At 41.8% G+C, this 21,046-nt stretch overlaps 1 protein-coding gene across 12 annotated transcripts in view; it reads right to left on the bottom strand.

The window, feature by feature from the left end:
• Positions 1-21,046, bottom strand: part of ZNF521 (zinc finger protein 521) — a 233,584-nt gene that overhangs the window by 13,388 nt on the left and 199,150 nt on the right. For all 12 annotated transcript variants that reach the window (XM_054189964.1, XM_054189963.1, XM_054189973.1 and 9 more), the window contains 2 exons: positions 17,340-17,471; positions 14,545-14,660 (listed from right to left, as the gene is read on the bottom strand). In XM_054189964.1, the coding sequence (XP_054045939.1) occupies positions 14,545-14,660; positions 17,340-17,471 (248 nt within the window). The remainder of the gene's footprint in view (positions 1-14,544; positions 14,661-17,339; positions 17,472-21,046) is intronic.

The raw sequence follows: 21,046 nt of genomic DNA, 5'->3' as shown, positions 1-21,046 counted from the left end.
AGAACGCTGTGCAGTGTTAACTGAGCTGCACTGACGTTTACAGCAGATGTCTGTCCCTTCCTACTGCTTACAGGCACACCTGCTCGGGCTGTGCTCCTAAGACCACTGAGAGGGAGCCAACATTTTGAAGCCTGAACAGAAGGAACCAAATAAATAAAAAATTTGTGCTCAGATGAGTGATGTGGAATAGAGATCAGAATTTAGTACTATACACAGATACCTGCTATCAGCAATAAAGCTATGTCGTAAATTTGATACAGGTGAAGTCAGCAAGATGACATTTTTGAACCTTGACAGGCAATTCCTGGCAGTTACGTTTTCAGGGGATTCTCAACACGTTGCAGAATCCGACCCCCGCACCCAACCCCTTTCCTCAGGGGACCCAGTATGGTCTCAAGGTACCTCTTTATAGGCATCAGGGATTAACATTTTGGCCACAGGGCTTTTCCGGAAGCTAACACAGTTGTCAAGACAGTCTACAGAACTCACCAGAGAATCATTTCTATGGGTTTTTGAAACCCTTAGAATTTCATAGATATGAAACCTTATATTTTCATAGATATATTTCTCTATTAATTTCTGCACAACGGTCCAACATCTGCAGAGACTTATCATTCTCTGCTAAATTGTATATATTTTCAGACTAACTCCTGTACAGCCACTGTATATTTTTGTGAATCCATGCTGCCTAGACATTCAAATCTTGGGCCGCCATAGTCCTCAGTGCACGTTAAAGCGTTCATAAGGCTGCCCGAATTTATGCTAGCTCATCATAACCCCCACGGGATTGATGTATCAATTAGAAATCCCTGGAATTCATCAGAGTCTGAGACACGTCTGTGAGGACCAAAAGGGAGTGATATAGAACCAGCCAGCAAAATAAACAGGAATTGCTGCGTACTGAGGGAATCCTTGGCTGTCTGACTAAGGTACCTTTTATACTGGCAGGGGATGCAAATTGGAGCCCGAGGATCTGCACTTTCATTTTCAAAGCACTTTGCAAACATCAACCACTTCACCTTCACACCATTGCTGCGAGGGAAGTAAATATGTACAGTTCCAGCATCCTCTGTTTTCTAGAGGTGCAAAGAAGCACGGGGCATTTTTACAGCCACAGCCTGTGTTCACGCACAAAAGGGAGCTTTTGACAACCTCTTCCTTCGTGGGCAAACGAGTTCCCAAGGCCACTGAGGGAATTGGTGGCAGAACAGGGATTACCGGAGAGATCCTGCTACCCAGCCCGGTGCTAAATCCACCCTGCCTCCCCTGCAACACACCAAAGCAACTTGCTGTATTCCAGCTGTACACTGCTTTGCTGTAGAGGACAGATTACTGCATGTCATCCTCTATAATCTCTCCTGTAAGAAGGATTCTACACGCTTCCCGGGGACCCCCTCCCCCCGCCTTCGCTTCCCCCCACAAATGGTGGCAAGGTTGGAGACAAGTTGTTTTCTCAAGGCTGAGATTAAAAATGGCTCTGTGTTTTGCTAAGCATTCCTCTGAAGCATGGGCAGCGCGTGCGTGTGTGTCTGAAAACGACCCCAATGAAAGGAAGGAATGAGAGATGCTAAACAATGCTGCGCAAAGTTGCAGACTGTTCGGCTACAGGCCAGAAAATGAATCCAATTTTTCATTCTGTCATTATAAATATTTCAGTGCAAATGGTACTGATTTTCTGCAACTGTGGTTAAGCAAAGGGCCTCCTAGTGAATATTTAAGGAAAAAAAAAAAAAAAAAGGAAGAGGGAAGGGAAAAAAGAAAAAGAAAGGAGGGGGGGGGCGAAATTAAGGTTAGCAACCAATTAATTTCAAACTTTCCGTGTAAAAGATTCTGGAAAAAATTCTACAGTGATGCAGCGTGTGACTCAAAGAAGGAGGAAAAAAAACATTTACTCTGCTCTTCTTCTGACAGTTTCTCATAAAATATCTGCAGTCCATCTATCTTTTAGTACTCCAGGCTCCTCTGGAGAGCAGAAAATAGTAGTTTAAAGCTCACTTCAGTGCCAGTCTGCGGGAGATTGCTTTCCACAGGACCCCTGCTGATGGAGGCCTAGGGGAAGAGGCCCAGGAGTTATTCAATCAGTCCAAGGCTCTGGGGCGGCCGGGGCTCCTTTGAGGGCTGATTATAAAGCTGCCCTCCTGTTGCCTGCCTCCGAACAGAACGAAATGAGCAGCCTCTTGCTGAGCAGATTCTGCAAGAAGGAATTTCACCTGTCATGGAGTTTGTCAGAATTTCAGGATTTATCTTGGTGCAAAATTAATAAAATACCAACTAGGATTTCAGCCTGACTACTCAGCTGTGTCATCTCAAAGTGATCTTTCACCTAAGAAAACCTGGACACGGAGCTACTGAAGTCATTCTTGCCCTACTTTTGCTCGGGAGCTTCGGCAAGATGCTATGACTGAATAATGAAACGATTAGAGGTGGATTTCTTGACAATTACACCCAACGTCAAGTGCTGGGTGGGTGCTACCGTCCTAACGTGTGACCTTCCACCTTACTTCTGTGGTTCCTAAATCTCCCTGGAATAAGCTAGGAATCTGAAATAGAAAAAGATCATTTCTGCAGTTTATAACCTAGTAGGTCCCTTATGGCAGCACATCTGTTAAGTTCATACACTGGTATTCCAGGTCTGGATTTGATTTATAAGTTTTAAAGGAATACAAACAATAGACTACATAAGATTACATTCAGTGAAACACTGCAAATTAATATTGCCGTGACAGTCAAGTACACGGTCTTTTAACCACATTCTGAGTCTAATATTGCGGTAAGATGCCAGGTTGATAAAGCATCATCTCAAACCTCTGTGAACTGAGTTCAGTTCTTTCGAAGCTAGACAGTCTCACCGGTCTTCTGACAGTGCCTTACAGCAATAATAATAATAATAAAAAATCTTCGTACACTACCTATTTAAGTAAGATTGCGCTAGCTTATAGCACTGGGTCACATGAATTTCAAGTCTCGGGTAGCATAGAAGCAATTAACTTGCAGCCTTCAAGAGAGCTTTTCAGATAAAAGAGGAGATCGACTCGTAGAAAATAAAATAGTTGTCAGCTAAGCCAGCTGATGAGTAAATAAATATTATTCAATTTACAATGCCATTGGTTCGGATCTTGACAGGGAGAAACAGAGATCCACGGTACCAAGAAACAGCAAAATATGCCCAGATTGGGAACAAAGATGAATTTGCCATCAATAGCTCTTACCCTACATTGTGGCAATTTCTATGCACTGTTCAAAGCTGTTTGCTGTTTGAAGTAACAAATCTAACTTTCTGTCTATTTGCTCGTCAGCGTTTTCTAACAAGAGCTTAAAACAAATGGTAACATATCCCTTTCCTACCTCCTCACCTTTTAAATGACAATTCAACATTAATACACATCATAAAGCCACCTTTACCAGGCAGTAGTAGTCTGACAGTTTTAACACCAAGAGATCTCAGAGTAAAGAGAGAGAGAGAAAGCACGCAAGTGAATGCACAGATGGTGGGAGGGGACACAGGGTGCTCTCAGCAGGCTACAGTAGAGATGCATTAACTCCACAGAGGGATAAGGGCTTCCCACCAGTACAGTCATGAATTATAACTGAGCATGGGAGTGAGTTCTTAGTGCCTGTCTCACAGCAAATATACTGTTCCATTTTCCTGCACAATCACCTTTCACCTTTACAAACGCACAGCAAAGCAAAATGCACCACTAATATTTAGCAATATCACAGGTTCTTTATAGAACATAGCACACACCTACGCACACAAAGTATGGGGAGGAAGCCGAGTATTCACTGACACAGGGTATCCTCAAGCAGATTTACACACCCATGATCAGTGCCTGTGTCTAGCGGTTCTGCTGCAACATGAGACTATAACAATACAGACAAACAACTAAAGCTGCATGAAGAAATGTGTGTAACTCAGCAGTATCGGTTCGCAAGAACTGAATCATCTCTCTCTCTCGTTCCTTGTTAACAGGGTGGAGGACACTCAATTTCACCTTTCAACACAAAGGAAGCTCAACTTTAAAAAAAATAATCATGAGGGCCTGCAAAAATCCACTCTTTTGCCATCCAAAATTGTATTCCAACCTCAGTTCGATCAAACCCTGGTGAACCTGACCCCAATAGCAGGTAGAAAAGCTAAACCTGAAAGCTGTTCCTCCTGGCTGGGGTTTTGTAATGAACAGCTCCAGTTGTGTAGCCATCTGCGTCTGAGTCTTTTTGACTAATGTTTGGAATGGAGCAATCTAGCGATGCTGGTTTTTTCCCTCCACTCAAAAATAAAAAAGGAAAAAAAAGGAAAATAATTAAAAGAAAATAAAGAAGAAGGAAATTCACCACTTTGGAGCCAAGATTGCTGTTTACTGGAGTTTCCTGGATGTGTCTCTCTATGAATCACTGACCACACCTTGTTTTCACAAACTATCTGCACCTCCTCCCTCGGGGAATTCATCCCCTCCCAACTTTCCTCCTACTCAATGAACATATCAATGGAGAAAACTTGTTATTTTAGGCAGCTGAAAATTTGACCAATTTTAAAGGATTCATTTACGATGCCTTTCACTTTCGTTTAAATCCTCAGTGTTCCTGTTCTAAATGACAGCACCGCAAGCACTGCTTTTAAGCACTATTCATCTTGCCTACCACATCTCAGCCTTTCACACAGAAAGGCTGCTCTCTCTCCAACAATGGAGCCTTACTCCTTTATAGCTTGAGGGCAGAGACTGTTACTAGCTGTAGACTTGCTGCAAATATCACAATAAAGGATACAAATGTGAATTTCTCTTAAAATACGGGTTCAGCTCTGGAGGTATCTTGCTTTAGAAAACTCTGTCAAGAGCAAACAATATATCTTTCTCCAAAATGCACAGCAGCCACCCAGCTGAAACAGTTTTTCCAAACGATCTAACATGTCAATGGAATCGGGATGCTTGTGAATTTTATACTTTTCCCCACTTTGGGTCTCTTATCGATATTTTAGCTTCCTTCACACTTAATCTTGGTTCGGCAGCATGTCTTGTGGAACATTAAAAAACCAAAGAACAAACGCCCCCCACCCCCTCCAAATCCCTGGAGTCTGAGGAGATGCAGGGCTACCTAGCTGAGCTCTGTGATGGAAGAAGGTAGTGTTCAGACTACAGATCTTAAGAGGTGGCAGGTTTGCTGCTACAGAGCCCCTCTACCTATGCTTTGGTACACCCAAACCACAGAGGGGTGAGGATGCTGGGGAACATGGGGGGCCATGACAACCTTCTGCCAGTGCTGTGGAGGGAAGAGGGGGCAGACCTCGAGTGGCAAACTTTCAGTGGTAACGTTGTGCCATTACTCGTTGGGAAACTGCAGGACCAGTGGAGAGTGGAGCCAGGAATGAGGAGCTTAATCATGGAGATGGAGTGAGGGGGGCCAGCAGCGGGGTGGGGGGAAGGGAGGCAGATTTGCAGAACTGGCCATGAAGCTCCTCAGTACACCATAGCTGGATGCTTCATAAAGTCACACTGATGGCAGTCCCGGAGATGGCCATCTGTTGTCAGCTCTGGGCCAGATGAAAGATAATATAACGGCAGCTACTGGTAGCTAACAGCAGGGCAGTTGTAGGAAGGAATGCGTCCTAGAATGAAGAAGTGGTGCTTCCTGTTTAGCACAGAAAATCAGTCATCGATATCAACTACATTAGCAAGAAATTAATGGATAGACAATTAAGAGAACTGAACTGATCTACCAAGGAAATTATTCAAATGCAAACAGAGTGCTTATTTCTTCTGCTTACTCCAGGTGTATGAGCCAACTGATCTGACTAATGGCAAGGTGTAGGCTGAAACGTTCAGGGCACAGATGATAAAACCTCATTTTCTGCAAAGGGCAGAATTCCATTTCTAATGATTATTTGTGGGTCAGGGAATACATTTACTGCTTTCCCTGCCCTCAGTCTACAACAGGACTCCCTGATGTTCACAGAGGTTTCTACAAGGACTGAGGGTAGAAATTGGCCTTTATGTAATAACTGAACTTCCCCTTTATTATTATCATGATTTATTTTTACAAGTGCCTTATCATTATTATCAGCATCACTCAGCAGAAAAATGTTTGCCTTCCCAAGCACTATTATTTCTATCGTGTTTCTTTCTTTGCCCCATAATCTCTTCTCTACTTCTCTTCTACTCCTTTGCCTTTCGTTTCCTTCTTCTTCTGCATTTCTGTGCATTTTTTCTTTCTGCAGCAACTTCTGATTTGCTTTTTTAGGCTGAAATCTCGCACATTTCGCTGTTCAATTTGCTAAAACAATCAGAAATCATGATGTTAATGTTGACATGTAATGTCAGTGATATGCTTCAGAGTCAACACTTAAAAAAGACAAAGGAACAGTGGAGCTTATATTCTGATTGCCATGGTTTCATGTGCTTTCAGACCAGAGACAACAAATTCATTTAATATATTTACGTGACACAGTCTTTGCAGTCACAAAGATTACGAACTGTACTTTATTACCTGATTCTGCAGAATCTATTTAATGTTGACCATACAAGGCAATAAGGAGAACAGATCCAAAGTATGGGTTAATCTTTTTTGCTGCTACTGATATTTTTTTTTTTAAATAGATACCTATATTTTACAAAAAGAATCCAGGCATACAAGACCATAAACAGGAAGGAGTAGGCAAACTAGGGACATATATTCAAGCACATACACATGTGGGTATGACTCTATCCCCCTTGAAAGAGAAGGAATATATATTTTTGCTTATTTTTGTATGGGTACTTTGTGGGTGTAGCTTGGTACTTATTTTGGACAGTATATTTAGCTTCCAATTCTTTGCCGTTTTACTGTTCCTTAAATATGAATTCCTTTTCAAGATTAAAATGGTTTATTTAAAGGCACTATTCATCACTTAACTGCTACGCTATCTTTGTCAATTAATTCTTAATTTCATCAATAATATCACTCAAGTATCTGAAAAAACAAACCCATAATTGTGATACAATTGGTCCAGAAATTTAAGGAACATTCTCTCAGGAAATATATAAGGGATGTTATGAACACACTGTTTCCTGCTTATTTACAGGAAAAAGTGTGGAAAGTTTCACAGGCTGACTGTTGCATGTAGAGTTAGAATATATGGAGTACGTGGAGACAAGTAAGAACCATTAATACTAAGCCCATCTTTGTCGAGCACTATCTAGTGAAATCAAAATGGTCCCTGAAAAACTCTGCCACTTTGGGCTTGGTGGGCTTTGCAATGTGCTATAAATATTCATGAACAAACGAAGTACCCACAAGGAGTGTTTACATTTGAATAAGCCAATCAAAGGACAGTGAACTCACAAGCTCCAAACCTGGAAATTTCTTATTTAGAAAAGAATTACCGCATGAAAACCTGATATGGCCGTAACACCCCTTAATTCCCAGGAGGGAAGAGACACTGGAAGGGAATTCAAAGTTGGTTTTTTTTTTTTTTTGGTATTTAAACTTTGTTTGACATTGAAGCAAAAGACTTGCAGGGGAAACACTTTGAAGGGATGTCCTTAAAGAGCTAATGCATGAGTGCCTCCACCATGCTTCTCTTGATTGCCTTTTTGAGAAAATTTGCAAAGAAAATAATTCTCCCTTCTAGGGAAAGAAGTCTCAAATCTCAGGAACACAAGCCTGCATTTCTTAAATCTTGGAAGACATGGAAAAATACTCAGTGCACCTACTGGTGCACACTAATATCCATATATCTATCTGAAACAGAAAGCACAGTAAGGGTTTAGGAAAAGGAAAGCACTCTAACTAATAATACTTGCAATGCATGCAGCTCTATCTAGTTCCCTCAAAACATAAGCATTAATTACAATCCTAGTATCTCTGGCACGCATATTATTATCATCATCCTCACTCAGGAGATGGAGAAGATGCATGTTTAAGTGGAGCAAGTTAGTACCAGACCTTGCAACTGAATCCTAGGCATTTGCTCTGACAAAAGCAACCTGATTGCCTGCTAAGGGCTAAGGCCAATGTTACTGAATGTGGCGCCTGTATTTAAGCATCAAAGGTGTTTTGCTGAGACCTTAAACGAAGCTATGGCTGCTCAGCACCTATGCTTTTATCGAGGTTCCTATCTTCAGGCATTTATGACCTGATTTCCTGATGTACTCAGCACCAGCATCTTGCACTGGCCTTAACTGCAGCTGGAGGTGCTCAGCACCCTCTCAGAAATAGGCCATTGAGTTTGAAAATGTTGGCCTAAAGCTTTGATTGTTAATTGGATTTCAGGTAGGCTTCTTTTTAAGAAGAGCTGACAAAGTTATTCCCTGCTGGCTCCTGGCCTTTGGGGCCTAGAAAGCCAGCATCTATGTTCCACTCCTCACCCCAAGAGTTTGGGGACCTAGAAACGCCAGAACTAATCTCCTATTTCACTTAAAAAAATGTTTTGAGGCCTTTTCTTTGTGAAGAAAACATCCTTGAAAATCTAACTTCACCTGCAGGTTTGAAAGTTTTGTCCCTGTTTTTGTGTAAAGAGTATAAATTATTCCTGGTCTCCCCTGCTGTCATGGAAGGCTCGCCGTTGGGACCCACGTGATACACAGACTCAACTACTGTGGGGGCCTTGGCAAAACAATCCTATACGGAGGTAGTGGGGCCACTGCTGCTATGGCTGATGCTGTTCCCACACCAATCTCTTTCCCAGCTGGCCCCAGAAGGCCTCTGCCACAAGGAGACAACCCCAGCCCAGGTTAATTAGCAGTTTTCTCTAGCTGACCCCCAAATGAGAGAATATAGTGTTTGAATCCCAGCTCTGCTACTGTATCCGCTAAAGCTCTCAGTCAAATCTTTTAGTTCTTGAAATAGCCTAGAGCTTGCTTAGTTCTGCTACGGCTCATGTCAAGGGCCATTTAAAAATGTTGAGGCCATTAAAGGCTGTTTTAAAATGTTGAGGTCTTTGGGAGCATTTTATAATGCAGAGATCTTTGAAAAGTTTAACCCTTAAAGAAATGAGGAAGAAACTGGGAGATTATCTTCAACAGTGCTAAAATCAGAACACGAAAATGTTAAAACTGGACATCCAGAGAGGGACATATGTAGCATAAAGCTACATAAAACTTCTGGAGACCTTTCTATGCTGCCTCTGCCCTGCTCTGCTTCAGCTGCTTGCACTGGGAGCTGAGAATGTTCTCCTGCTGTTTTAAGTGACATGAGTAACATCTGCTATGAGTGCTTCATTCTTTCTTTCATCCTTTCCCTGGGGAAGGAACTGTGTATTTCGTTTTGGAAGAGCACTGTTGTTGTGGGTTGGGGTTTTGGGGAAGATTTGGAAATCTACATGCAGGTTCATGTTTATATGAAAGAATACAAGAATACGAGATGCCTCTGGCACCTCTAGGTGCACCCTACTCTTAAAAGCAGAAGTCGAGGACATTTATGGTAATACTTAACTGCTGTGGAAGTCTGTTCCATGCTCCCAGGCCAGCCTGTGAGAAACTTCTAGCTCCTGTGCAAACAAACTTCAGCTCTTTGATAAAAACACTCACAAAGCAGGGCTGTCAACTCCCATGTTGTTACCGAATGGGAAGAACTTCTCAGGTGATACCTGAGATGTTTTGGACCCAGTCCACCAAGAATATTAAGGATTGAGTCTTAGAGCACAACTGGACGTGTAGGAAGGCAGTGCACACGTCAAGAGAGCAGGCTGAATATGCTTCTGGTCTCCTTTGCTGCTGAGGAACAGTGCTGCAGCTCTTTGTATTAGCTGGAATGATGATGGCTTTATGCCCAAGTATTCTGCACTGATGGAGTCCAGACGGGAAGCAGCAAGGGCGTGAATCACTGAGGCCAGGTCCCTTTTGAACAGGATGGGAAGCAACTGCTGATCCAATTATTTCTTGCCCTAGTTTTTATGTCTGTAAAGTGGGGACACTTAACTACCTCAGGGGCAACTAATTATTAGTCACAAAATGTTAAGTAAATGCTCTAATTGACCAAAAAGAGATATAATTTTTGTACTGGGCAAAATGGTCCTGAGAGGTCATGTAATCTTGGCTAGTATCGTATTCAGAACTAACTATCATCACTGATAAAACACTGACAAAACCTGTACAATTATTCAGCAATTCTACTGGACATTGGTACCTCTCTGACCCAACAACATCTAAAAAAAAAGAATCTAAAATAAATCCATTCACTCTGGGTAAAACCCCGCAAGAATGTCTCATTCCTTCCCGCTAACACCATGATATATTGTGTTGACTACGGAAGTAACACTAAGACTGGAAATACAAAAGGAATGGCTACTCCTCATCAGGGACAAGGGAAGCACAAACACCCGTTCAAACATTTAAGCCTAAGTCCAAAGACTAAGGCAAAAGAAACAGGCACTGGAAACAGCATGAGGACAAGAAAGGGCAATTCTAATAGGCACAAATTGCTTTATCATAATTTAATGAAAATACATTATTAAGTTAAATTAGCGATACGTTCCTTTACTTCCTTATTAATTAAAAGTTCAGTATTATGGACGATGGATGGAGAAGACCACCCTGCACAGAGAACTGTATGGTTCATACTCAGGTGTTCAGTTAGAAGAGTTTCAACTTTTGGGAGACATCTAGGCACCCTATAAATACACCTACCATGCAGCTTCCTTATCCTTTACCTACATGGGATATATTTCTGATTTTAAAGATCGTTACAAGCCTATTTCTGAAAAGCCCTTATTATATTAATCATGTCTTATTCAAAGCTTCCCATTCTTAAGAATGAACATTTTTAGGGACATACTTTTTCAGCTCCCTTTCAGAAGTGCAAATACACCATATAGCCTTTTGAACATGTAAGCATGAAAATTCACAACTCGGAACACTCTTAAAACATACACTTGTAACTGTTACAGAAGGATTCCATTTGCTTCCTTTCTGTAGAGGTAGTATCTCCAAAAATTTAAAGCTGTTTCAATAGCTATGGAGCACAAAGCCATTTAAAGTAAGCGTCAAAGGGGGGAGAAGGGTGAGCTATGGAGATGATCCTAAAACAAAGTGCAAATTTCTGTAAAATCTCATTATTTCAACTTAAAGGTTGAGTAATACATTGCAGGTTTGATTTTCAGGACTGCTCATTTACTCTGTGCTGACCTGAACGTGGTCCTACGGGATTGTCCTGCATTCCTAACGGGGCTCTGCAGTGAAATCATGAAAACCTCTAAAGAGAGTCCTACTTGTTTTTTGCATTGAGAAGACTGGTAAGGAGGGGCGGTAACTTCGCCAAAGTGACATGAATGTAGTATGTAGAGATTCTTATGTTCCTATAGCCTATTCTTCCTGACACAGGAGTCAGAAAATGCTAAGCAAAGAATCGCGCTGGGCCAAACACCAAGTTAAGCATCATTATAATCCATTTATTTTGTGTATCCCTGAATTCATTCCCTTTAATTATCAGCTGTACTATATGTGTGGCTAAGGCTTCTATGCTATTGTGTTCTGCTCTGCTCTACCTTGTTCATGTTCTTACTCTGCCCTACAGCCCTACAGTGCTGTCTGTGGCTTCTAATCTGAGATGATTAGCATCTCTTGTGCATGGGAGATGCACTTTAGATGCATGTTTAAATTAAAACCAAGGAACCATTCCTGATAGAGAGAATAAATACACTGTTATGCTGCAAGCCCTAACACAAACCACGGTAATGTGAAAGGATAGAGAAACATAACCTGGAGGCTAGTTGCCGAAGATTCCAGTGCTTCAGCTGGTAGAGAGCCTGAACAAAGCGATGCCTCGTAGAATAGGTTTTAAATGAGAATGGTCTTGAGATCAATGTATTTTCAGTAAAAGCAGACTCCAAGGGTCTGTATCTACTGCTCTGCCTAAGTGCTTTGCTGCCCTTTCACCAGCCTGGGTAGATAACTGGAGGTGAGAGCAGAAAGGCAGTGATCCCAACAAATAAATGCAAATGGCATGATGGTATTGCATTTTTTTAAACACAACGCATTCTCAAACGGGGTGGGCCTTCCCAAGTTAATTAAAATAATAAACATAACGAATTAAGTGACTAAGAAAATGAATACCTTTTCCTTTTTGCAAGTGTAGATAAGCCAGGGAGAGGCTGCCTCTAAGGGTGTTGAGATGTGGTCTGTTAAGAGACTTCTGCAGCACGGAACAACCAACACACTGATTGTCACCTACCCAACGTAGAGCATAATTTATTTCTCTGTAGCAACATCCTTTTGTGCCCTTCACTAGAAAACCACATGCCTCAGTTATGTTCAAGTTTTAATGAACTAGGCTTAGATGGAGAGAGCAAAATCTTGCCCTCAGTCTTGGGCACGAATGAATTTTGAATGGAAAAACATATGGTTTTATTATAATAAAAAAGCTGAAATCAGCTGCTTGGCATTCCATGTATTTTGAAACAACAGCATATTTTAGGGGAGACAGACTAGTAAGGAGGTGACTGTACATGTCACAACTACACCTGGATGTCTATATATTTTGCATCTTCAGAATCCAGTAACCTATTCTGCCTTTTTAAAACCCAATCTGAATTCTGCTGTTAAAACTAATTTCTATCCTCTTGTTCCTGTTACTTTCTTTTCATAGTTGTATTTTGCATACCTGCTCCTTCTCTCTTGTTGAGTTTGGGCTTTGTTTTGGTTTTTTCTTTTCTTTTTTTTTTTTCCTCCTATTGGTCTTTCTTCCCTAACAACGTTTCTTTTCTCTTTCCAGAAACTGCTCATGTCCCTACTTCTCCCTACTTCCTCATTTTGATTAATCAGTGACGACAACAGAATTTGTGAAAATCAGTAAGCCAAAAATATTTTAAACAATTTTTCCTCAAAAAGCAATTTCACCTTATTGGAAACACTTCGCAAAAAACCCCAACAAGTATTTTGACCAAAAAAAGCAAAGAAAATGATTCCACTAAAAAACATGCTGTGAAAGAAACACATACAGCAAAATCAGTTTCTGACCTTTCCTCATTCCACGCAGTTTCTCCTTTATTTTTCCCACAAGTCCAATAACTTTCTACACAACCCAGATAATTTTCTGATTTCAAAATTCAATCTTGCCTCTTTCTGTCCATCACTATGTATGAGTGTCTTTTTCCCTAAATGTCAAACTTTTTATTTTCTTTTCCTTATCCTCCTCTTCCACTTTGGGTCAGAGCTTGCATGCAATACCTGATATGGGCAGTAAATGAAACAGATCTGGGTCTATTAAAAACAGGAGAGAGATACAGCACGGGCACCCTGGTGCGTTGCAGGTACGTTACTGCAGGTACTACAGGAGTTCCCATGACCTAGGGGTCCACTGAGAAAAAGGTAGGGAAGGCTATGAGAAATGCTTTATTCCTATTGTTTTCATGCAGGAAGAAATTAGGAAAGAGAAAATGCAGTGGAATCGATAGAAATACCAATCTCAGACACGCAATGAATTCATGCATGGTTTAAATGCTCTGGTTTCTTTTTTCGCCAAAGAAATATTTCATATTGTCATGCCAAACATTAATATCAGGTTGTCAGCGTGTAAAACCTCCAGTAAGTGAAATACTAAATGGGCACACGTGCGCACATGCCTCACTAGCCTTTTGCCTCTGTTGGTGAGGTTAAATCCAGCTCTGGTCTAAAGCAAAATGACTTGTGGACACCTCAGTCAGAGGAAATGGGGGCCCATGCTATAAAAAAATACTGAAAAATCTCAAGTACTGAAAAATCTCTTCATTCCAAACAATGGCTGACAGTGTAGGAAAGGCCTGACTTGTACAAATACCTCTCCTTGCTCCATGCCTATAGACCATCAGAGACTCTGAATTTTTTTCCTTTGTCAACCTATCTTAATACCTCAATATAAACTAAAATAATTTAGAAACAATCTTCTGCTGCTGTCTCAAAGTGTAACACCACATCAGGAATAACACACCACTACTTCTCACTGCAAGACAAGCACTGCAGAATGTTATTATATAGTATATAATCCATTCATCCATAATGTTTTCAGATCTTGTTCAACATTTATTTCTTCTTCTCTGTCCTTTTGTACCATTAGTAAATGGTACAAGTCTGACAAGAGCACACAAGAAGACACTGTACCATTCATTTGACCCTATAATTTTTTTTTTCCCCACCAAGTTAGTATTTATGGGAAATGGCCAGCAGGTAAACTAAGATAAATTCTGTCTACTTCCACCCTCCTCCCATCCTTACACTCCTACTTCAGTGCTTAGCTTTTCACATTTAGAGACAAAAGAATACACTTATTCTCCACTTCACTGCTTGAGTAAATATTTTATGGATATCAAACAGAAGAATAGGATGCCCATTTCTCTCTCCTCAAGAATATGTTGAGCTGCAACAACCTACAGAGCGAGAACCCAAAGGTGGCTCCCGAAATTCAGGACTGTACCAGGTGGCTTTCTGCCAGCACCTTTTTGAAGCAGCATGGGTGGAATCACCTGCGATTTCTCTTGTCCTTCCCTCATTCGCATCCTGATGATGAGCAACTATCAGAGGAGGTCATGGCAAGTAAAGCTCTGAGCTCAGCTATCAAACACACAATGTTATTATAACCCCCAGGTAACAAGTGTGGTACCTGCAGCTCTGTTTGGAAGAAGAACTTCTGTGGACACTGTGTGCAGTCATAGATCTTGTCCTCTTGTCCATGGGCTGAGAAAATATGCTGCTGCAACTTGTTTGCTTGGACAAACACTGAAATATCAGACAAACAACAAGCTTTTCATTATTTCATATTGCAAGTGAAGAGGTTTTTATAAACAACTTCCCATTAACACTCAGCAATTCCAAGAGGTAAAATTAGGCTGGCGCACTCTGATTTTGCATTACGCTTTTGCTATAATGGGTACCAACGAACGCTTATTTATCTACAAAGTGTGATCCTTCTTCTAAAATGAATGAATGGAAACAGATGCCTGGTTTAAAACAAAACAAAACAAAACAAAACAAAACAAAACAAAGAAAAACCAAAGAAAAAAAAGACCCTAACAGGACAACCAATGAAGATTTCAGATTTAAAGAATTTAAAAATGCCATTTTCTCTTCAAAATTATTTCTTCATGCTTACTGCACTCTGATTGAACACGCACAAAACTTATTTCCTAGAAACCCACAGGTTTGAAATGCATAGATGCCAAAGTCCTGTTTACTCTGTGTGCCTGAAGTTAACGCTAACAAACAGCTCTGTATTTAAATGTGTTAATGCTAAAAATTATATCCCACAGCTACACTGGGGCAATGTCTATAAATGTGAAACAGAACTGCAGGTAAATTCTCTTTGGATACTTTAAGATCAACTCTGCCTACACAGTGAATGCAAGGGTTTCAATAATATAAACATGTTCAATTTTAATGACTACAAAACAAGGCCCTAAGACTGTGTAACAGTTTACCTAGGAGACATACTATTAATAATTAAATTGTATATGCCAGAGGCAGTGTTTGGGTTGGCAGCACTGACTTCTGATGGATGCCTGGTGCACTGTGACCTAAAAAAGTTTGCATCTACAATATTAATCTGTATAGGCAGGGAAAGGATTTATTAAAGATGCTGGCATTTGACTTTGACTCCACTCCTAATCATTAAAATTATTCTAATTGCAAGGCAACAAAAACCATCAGAATATTGTTCTTCTGAGTCATACATTTTAATCACATTTCTCATTACCCCGAAAAAAAAAAAAAGATCAGATTCCATTTTCCATATAAAACTTATATTGGTGATTTTTACTTGTTAATATTCTAGCAAGACATGCTGAAATAATTTAATGGCACGTTGCTAATAAAACACCATTGTTTATGATTAATGCTCGGTGTCTATTTACCCCATCAGCAAAAAGGAAAAAAGTGTTTCACACAGATTGGAATCGACTTATCTCCATACTCTTTAAGACATTTTACAAGGCTACTGGCTCAAACATTAAAGGATTAATTTTATCAGGGATCTTGCTCACAAGGAGAACAGTCAGTGGGTACTCCTTACATATGCAAGTTTTTACACTGTGTTTACAACTCCCCCAAACTTGGAAATCAAAGGCCCATAGCATTACACTAAAAAAAGAACATGTCATCATTTGTACACAAAGACAAGGGAAAAAAAATTAGTATAATCAGTAATAAAACTAAAAAAAAACCCCCAAAACGCCTAACTGAAAGAATTATTGAACACAGATGCCTAACAGGCAAACTGTTTATGGGAGTACTATCCATGCTCAGACATTACTATGACAAGCTGTGCAGTGAAGATGAACTATGTATTTTTTTAATTTTATAACCCACAGAAATGTGTGAAACCTGAACACAGTGAGGTAATAATCATCACCAGCCACTGTATCCGAGAGATGAAAAAATCAGCTTTAATTTTCCTCTGTAGCATGCACTTAGGTTTTATTGGGAGGGGAGCTGCCAAACAAAGAGAAGTAAAATGAAGGTATTAAAGGGTCTATTTGCCTATCAATGAAAATCCTTCACTCCCATTAATGGAGAACAGAAACCTTGAATGGCTTCCAGAATTAGCATGCCATTGATGTGAGAATACCCAAAGTGTGTTTTGTCATGTTTGTGATTATCTTTGATTTTCATCTTGTAAAGCAAAATTGGGCATGTAAGCTACATATTAACGCTTATGTTTTAGGTTATCACTTTATGAAATGTTCTATTAAGAAGTCCTTAAAAAAACTCACAACAACTCTGTAGGCATCCTTTTAATGTGTTTTCATTTCCAACAACAGCATTTTTCTGTTCCTCATTATGGCCCAAACACTGCAGTGCTTAGCCCTACTGGGTCAAGTTATTTTCTCACTTGGGTTTTACTACTGAATAACACCACTGACTTGGGGAGGATTATTCCACACTTGGACTTGTGTCAGGGGAGAGCAGAACTTGACTTGTGGCAAGACAGCATGGTTTGCTTTCTAAAGCATATTACAAGGGTGTTTCTTCTCACCACACGCCAACCAACACATGCAAGCGGGCTTTCTTACCCTGCCAGAGGAGAATGTTGCTGCACAGGCTATGCCTAGCAGCCCTTGCCTGTGGGGCCAAGTTCTGCTCCCAGTTATATTGTTTTAGATGAAACTTCCGTAGCTTTAAAGCCCAAATTTAGGGGCAGTTTTAACCTCAGCAAGTTTGGAACATGAAGGTGATGAACGTGATACCGTGGAAGGTAACAGACTATCACTTCTGTAATTATAATAAACTCAAACTTCTGATATAGCTCTGCTTTCTAAACGATTTCTAGTCAATATTACTAATGAGCACAAATGTAGTGTTCTCTCCTAAAACTGACCTAAAGCCAGCATGACACAGTTGTAAGTGGAATTCTGCAAGTGCAAGCTAAGGGCATGACTGGGACAAGCAGTGATGGCCTCCTACCTGTAAAGCACACCGGACATTTGAAGGTGCCCCCCATGCCTTCAAAGCTGTGCTCTATCAGGTGGCACTGAAGTTTGGCAGGAGAGTCGAATGTCTGATTGCAGAGTTTGCATTCATGGTTCAGTCCTTCATCTGCAGGAGAAATCAAAGGAAAAGTGAAATTCACCACAGCCCTTACAGCAAGTCCAACATGATCTATGAACTGAAAGAGACTTTTTGTTTTCCTAAGCTCAGGAAACTGGATGCCCCTCAGCACCTACGGCTGCTGAAGTCTTCCCTTACCTGCAAGGCTTCAGAATGTACAAAGCTTTACCCGGCATTAAAAGCACCGATTTTCCACATACAATTAGCACCAAATAGGAATGCAGAGCATTAGACTTCAGTAGGACATGATGAGTAGGACCTGAAACATCATCTCTTAGCAGAGCCACCCGACCACAACCGAGTACATCTGCAAAACAGCGCGTGAGGAATTTAGCACTGATCACACTCCATCCCGTCCACCACGGGCAAGAACTGCGAACGTACGCATTTTTTTGGCACTCGGGCTGATGTGGAGTTTCTCATAACCAGCGTGAGAGGGGAGGGTAGTTTATACCCTCACATCACTCCTTGCTCCACGTTTCCAGTCCCAGGGGCATACGCGAAACCTATTGCAAGCCGCAGGATTTCCCAGCTCCCTTTCTGACAATCCTAGATTTTTTTCCCCCCTTTATTTGCGTTTCTCCTAACGGCTCAGAAATGTCCCCGTGCGCCTCCTGACGCGGCTTTCCCGTCAAGGTCCTGCGGCTTTAAAACCCTTCCCACTCCCCGCTGCTTGTTCCTCCGCTTCCTCCCATTGTCCTCCGAAGGCCGGCTGGTGCCTGGCACCAGGTTCCCTTCCTGAGGGTGCTGCAGGATTCATCCACTCCGCCATGAGGGCAGTCAACGGCTGTCCTACTTAGAAACAGTTGCTAGGTAAGAAGTGGCTTCCAGCCCTGCTGCAGAGGCCTCAATTCCCACAGCGCCGCTTAGAAAAGGTCCTTCTGTATGTCACCGGTGTGCTACACGAGTAGCATTGATCTCGCAGGTAAATACTGTATCTGATTATTAAAAAATTAAGCGGGAATAAAACACTTGGCGACTGGCACGGCTCCCTACCAAGCGACTGGCACGGCTCCCTGCCGTTTCTCAGGCGAAAAGGAGTGATTTAGGGAGAGCCCCCTGCCCACCCCGAACACCTAAATGCCAGGCTGCCCACCTCCTGCCGAGCGGAGCGAGTGATTAGTGACCGTGATGAGGGACCTTTGTGGTCAGCAGTTGCTGTGGACCATGAGAGCAGAGACAGTGTTTTTGTACCGCATACAACAACGCTCCTGCCCACCGACGCAAAGCCCAACGTGACACCGCGCCCGTGTAGCTGCGTGGGGCCACGCGCCCGTGTAGCCACACGCCTTCGCAAAATGATCCTTAGTAACTTAATCAGAACTGAAAAAAAATCTCAGTGGTAGCCCTCAGTTTTCGCTTCTCATTAGTCCGAAAGCTAAATTTAGCCTTCGCGTAAGTCACGACATCTTTAGCAAAGGGTGGGAATTTGTGGGCAAGCACAAGCCAAGCCAAGTGGTGGTGGCTGTGCTGCAGGGGGGACTACTGAAAACTACCGTCGTGTGGTTTTCTACGAGGTGTCAGAGCGCTTTCTAATGAGAAGGTACGGGGCAGAGGAAAACCAACAAAGCTAAAAGATTTCCACAAAATCGGGGTTGGGTGGCAGGGTGTCTCTTTTGGAGTAAACAGGTAGAAACACACTGACTGCAACAATTTCTGCCCTGACAACAGTCCGTAACTGGGGAGCTTATCTCCTCTGAACAGCTAGCTCCCGTAATTTTCATATATATGGCAACTCCATTGTCATTCATGATAAAACCGTGTTTTTCACGTAGCAACTCCGAGAGGAATGTAGATCTCCATTCTGGCTCTGTAAAATGGACGCATTGGCACGTGGCCATTTTTTTTAACCCTCCTGTCTTCCTGTCTGTCTTAGTGCCACAGACTGGTGTCACAGGCACGGACAAACATGGCCGAGCGTCGGCTGTGCGCTCACACAGCAAACTGCAGAACTTCCCTTTGTTCTCTATTAAAGCAGTCCTTCATTAAAGCAACGTTCAATGCTCCTGCCTAGCTCCACACGCTGAAGATGGGTGTGAAATGGCAGGCCTGCTCTGGAAGTCAGCTGAAAAAGGCCAGTGGTCCTGTTGATCCTGTGCCTATGGACTACTGCCACCGAGGCAGCAGAGCACAGGCTGCTGAGGTACGCGTCCCATCCAGCCAGGCACTGCTGGCTGAACATATTCTGTGCAGTAGACTCCCAGGGGCAGATTAGGGGTAGGTGACACCTTCTCATCAGGTTGGTGACACCTTTCATAACTCTTCATAGATAAATTAGCAGCCTTTTATCAAATATATGCTAACTATTTCCTTAGCAGGGAAAATTTTAGTGGATTCTCAAGAGCTGCCTGGGATTTGGGGTTTTACACCATCACTGACAAACCCTTCCAGTGTGTTCTGCTTCTGCTACTGTTGAGAGAAGACAAGGATGGCCCACGCAAGCACCGTCAAGGGCAGCATGAGGGAAAAGAACCTGGCACACAGCAGTCCATACATCTAAGAGAGACAGCCACATCCTGCAAGGCAGGCCGTATGCTGCCCTCTCCCAATAGGCAGCAACCCACAGCTGTGGGCAAAGCTGCGGAACAGCGTACTGAAAAGAGAAGGACGGCTCAACAAACCATACATAAATGCCTCTTCTTCCCTGAACTTGCAAATCGATTATGAGGAATGTACAGACTGTCACAGGTGATCAGATAATTTCTCCTGCATTCAGATCCTTGTCATGGTCATTACCAAACAGGTAGTTCTGAAGATGATGCAAGTCCCCACAAAGGGTAATTACAGGCTAGAAAGCCTGTAGAGTGAAGTTTCTTCATCAAACTGTTTGTGCTGATACACACAGTCAAAGCAATTAGGACAAAGGGAGCTCCATCTCAGGATCTTCCACATGTCAAGGTGAAGATAATCGATGCCGATTCTCAAATCACAGAGTTACTGTTGGCAAAGTGTAAATGAACCACACTAATCATTCTTGAGCATGGGAACACTGAACGGGGAGTTCTTCAAACATTCCAAGGGAGAAAGACTTCCTAAAAAGAAATATTTTTATATGGAGCTAGAGAAGACAGAGAAGGCTTTTTTCTCTTTCCATTACCTTAGCTAATGAGAATAAAGTAGGAAGAAAGGCATGCACTCCTGATGCTGAAGCAAACTTTAGTTAGACAGTATTTGTACTTGTTCGAGAAGAACTGAACCCCCTTAAATGACCCTATTGTATTTCCCATATCACTCAGATCTGAGGTGATCTCCTGGTCATAAACATCAAAACCACTTTGATTACTGTATGTTGCAAATCCGATTTTCCTAAAGGCTTATAAACAGGGTTTGAAAAATCCCCTCACCCACTCGCCTGGGGCAGATAGGAAACTTCCCCAGGCAAGAGACATCAATTTGTGCAGAATCTAAGGTTTCTCTTAAAAATAAAATGTTTTTAGTCTCCTAGTTGTAAAGACCGCATTTAAAATATGACTACATTTGTATAACTAATAGAATAACTTTCTTCCTAAGTCCCACTGTTCAGGGAGTTATCAGACCCTCCCCTCATACTCTTTTTCACCCAT

Source organism: Rissa tridactyla, chromosome 2, assembly GCF_028500815.1.
Source record: "Rissa tridactyla isolate bRisTri1 chromosome 2, bRisTri1.patW.cur.20221130, whole genome shotgun sequence".
NCBI lineage: Eukaryota > Metazoa > Chordata > Aves > Charadriiformes > Laridae > Rissa > Rissa tridactyla.
Note: the sequence above shows the minus strand (reverse complement) of the source record. Positions and strands in the feature narration are given on the sequence as shown.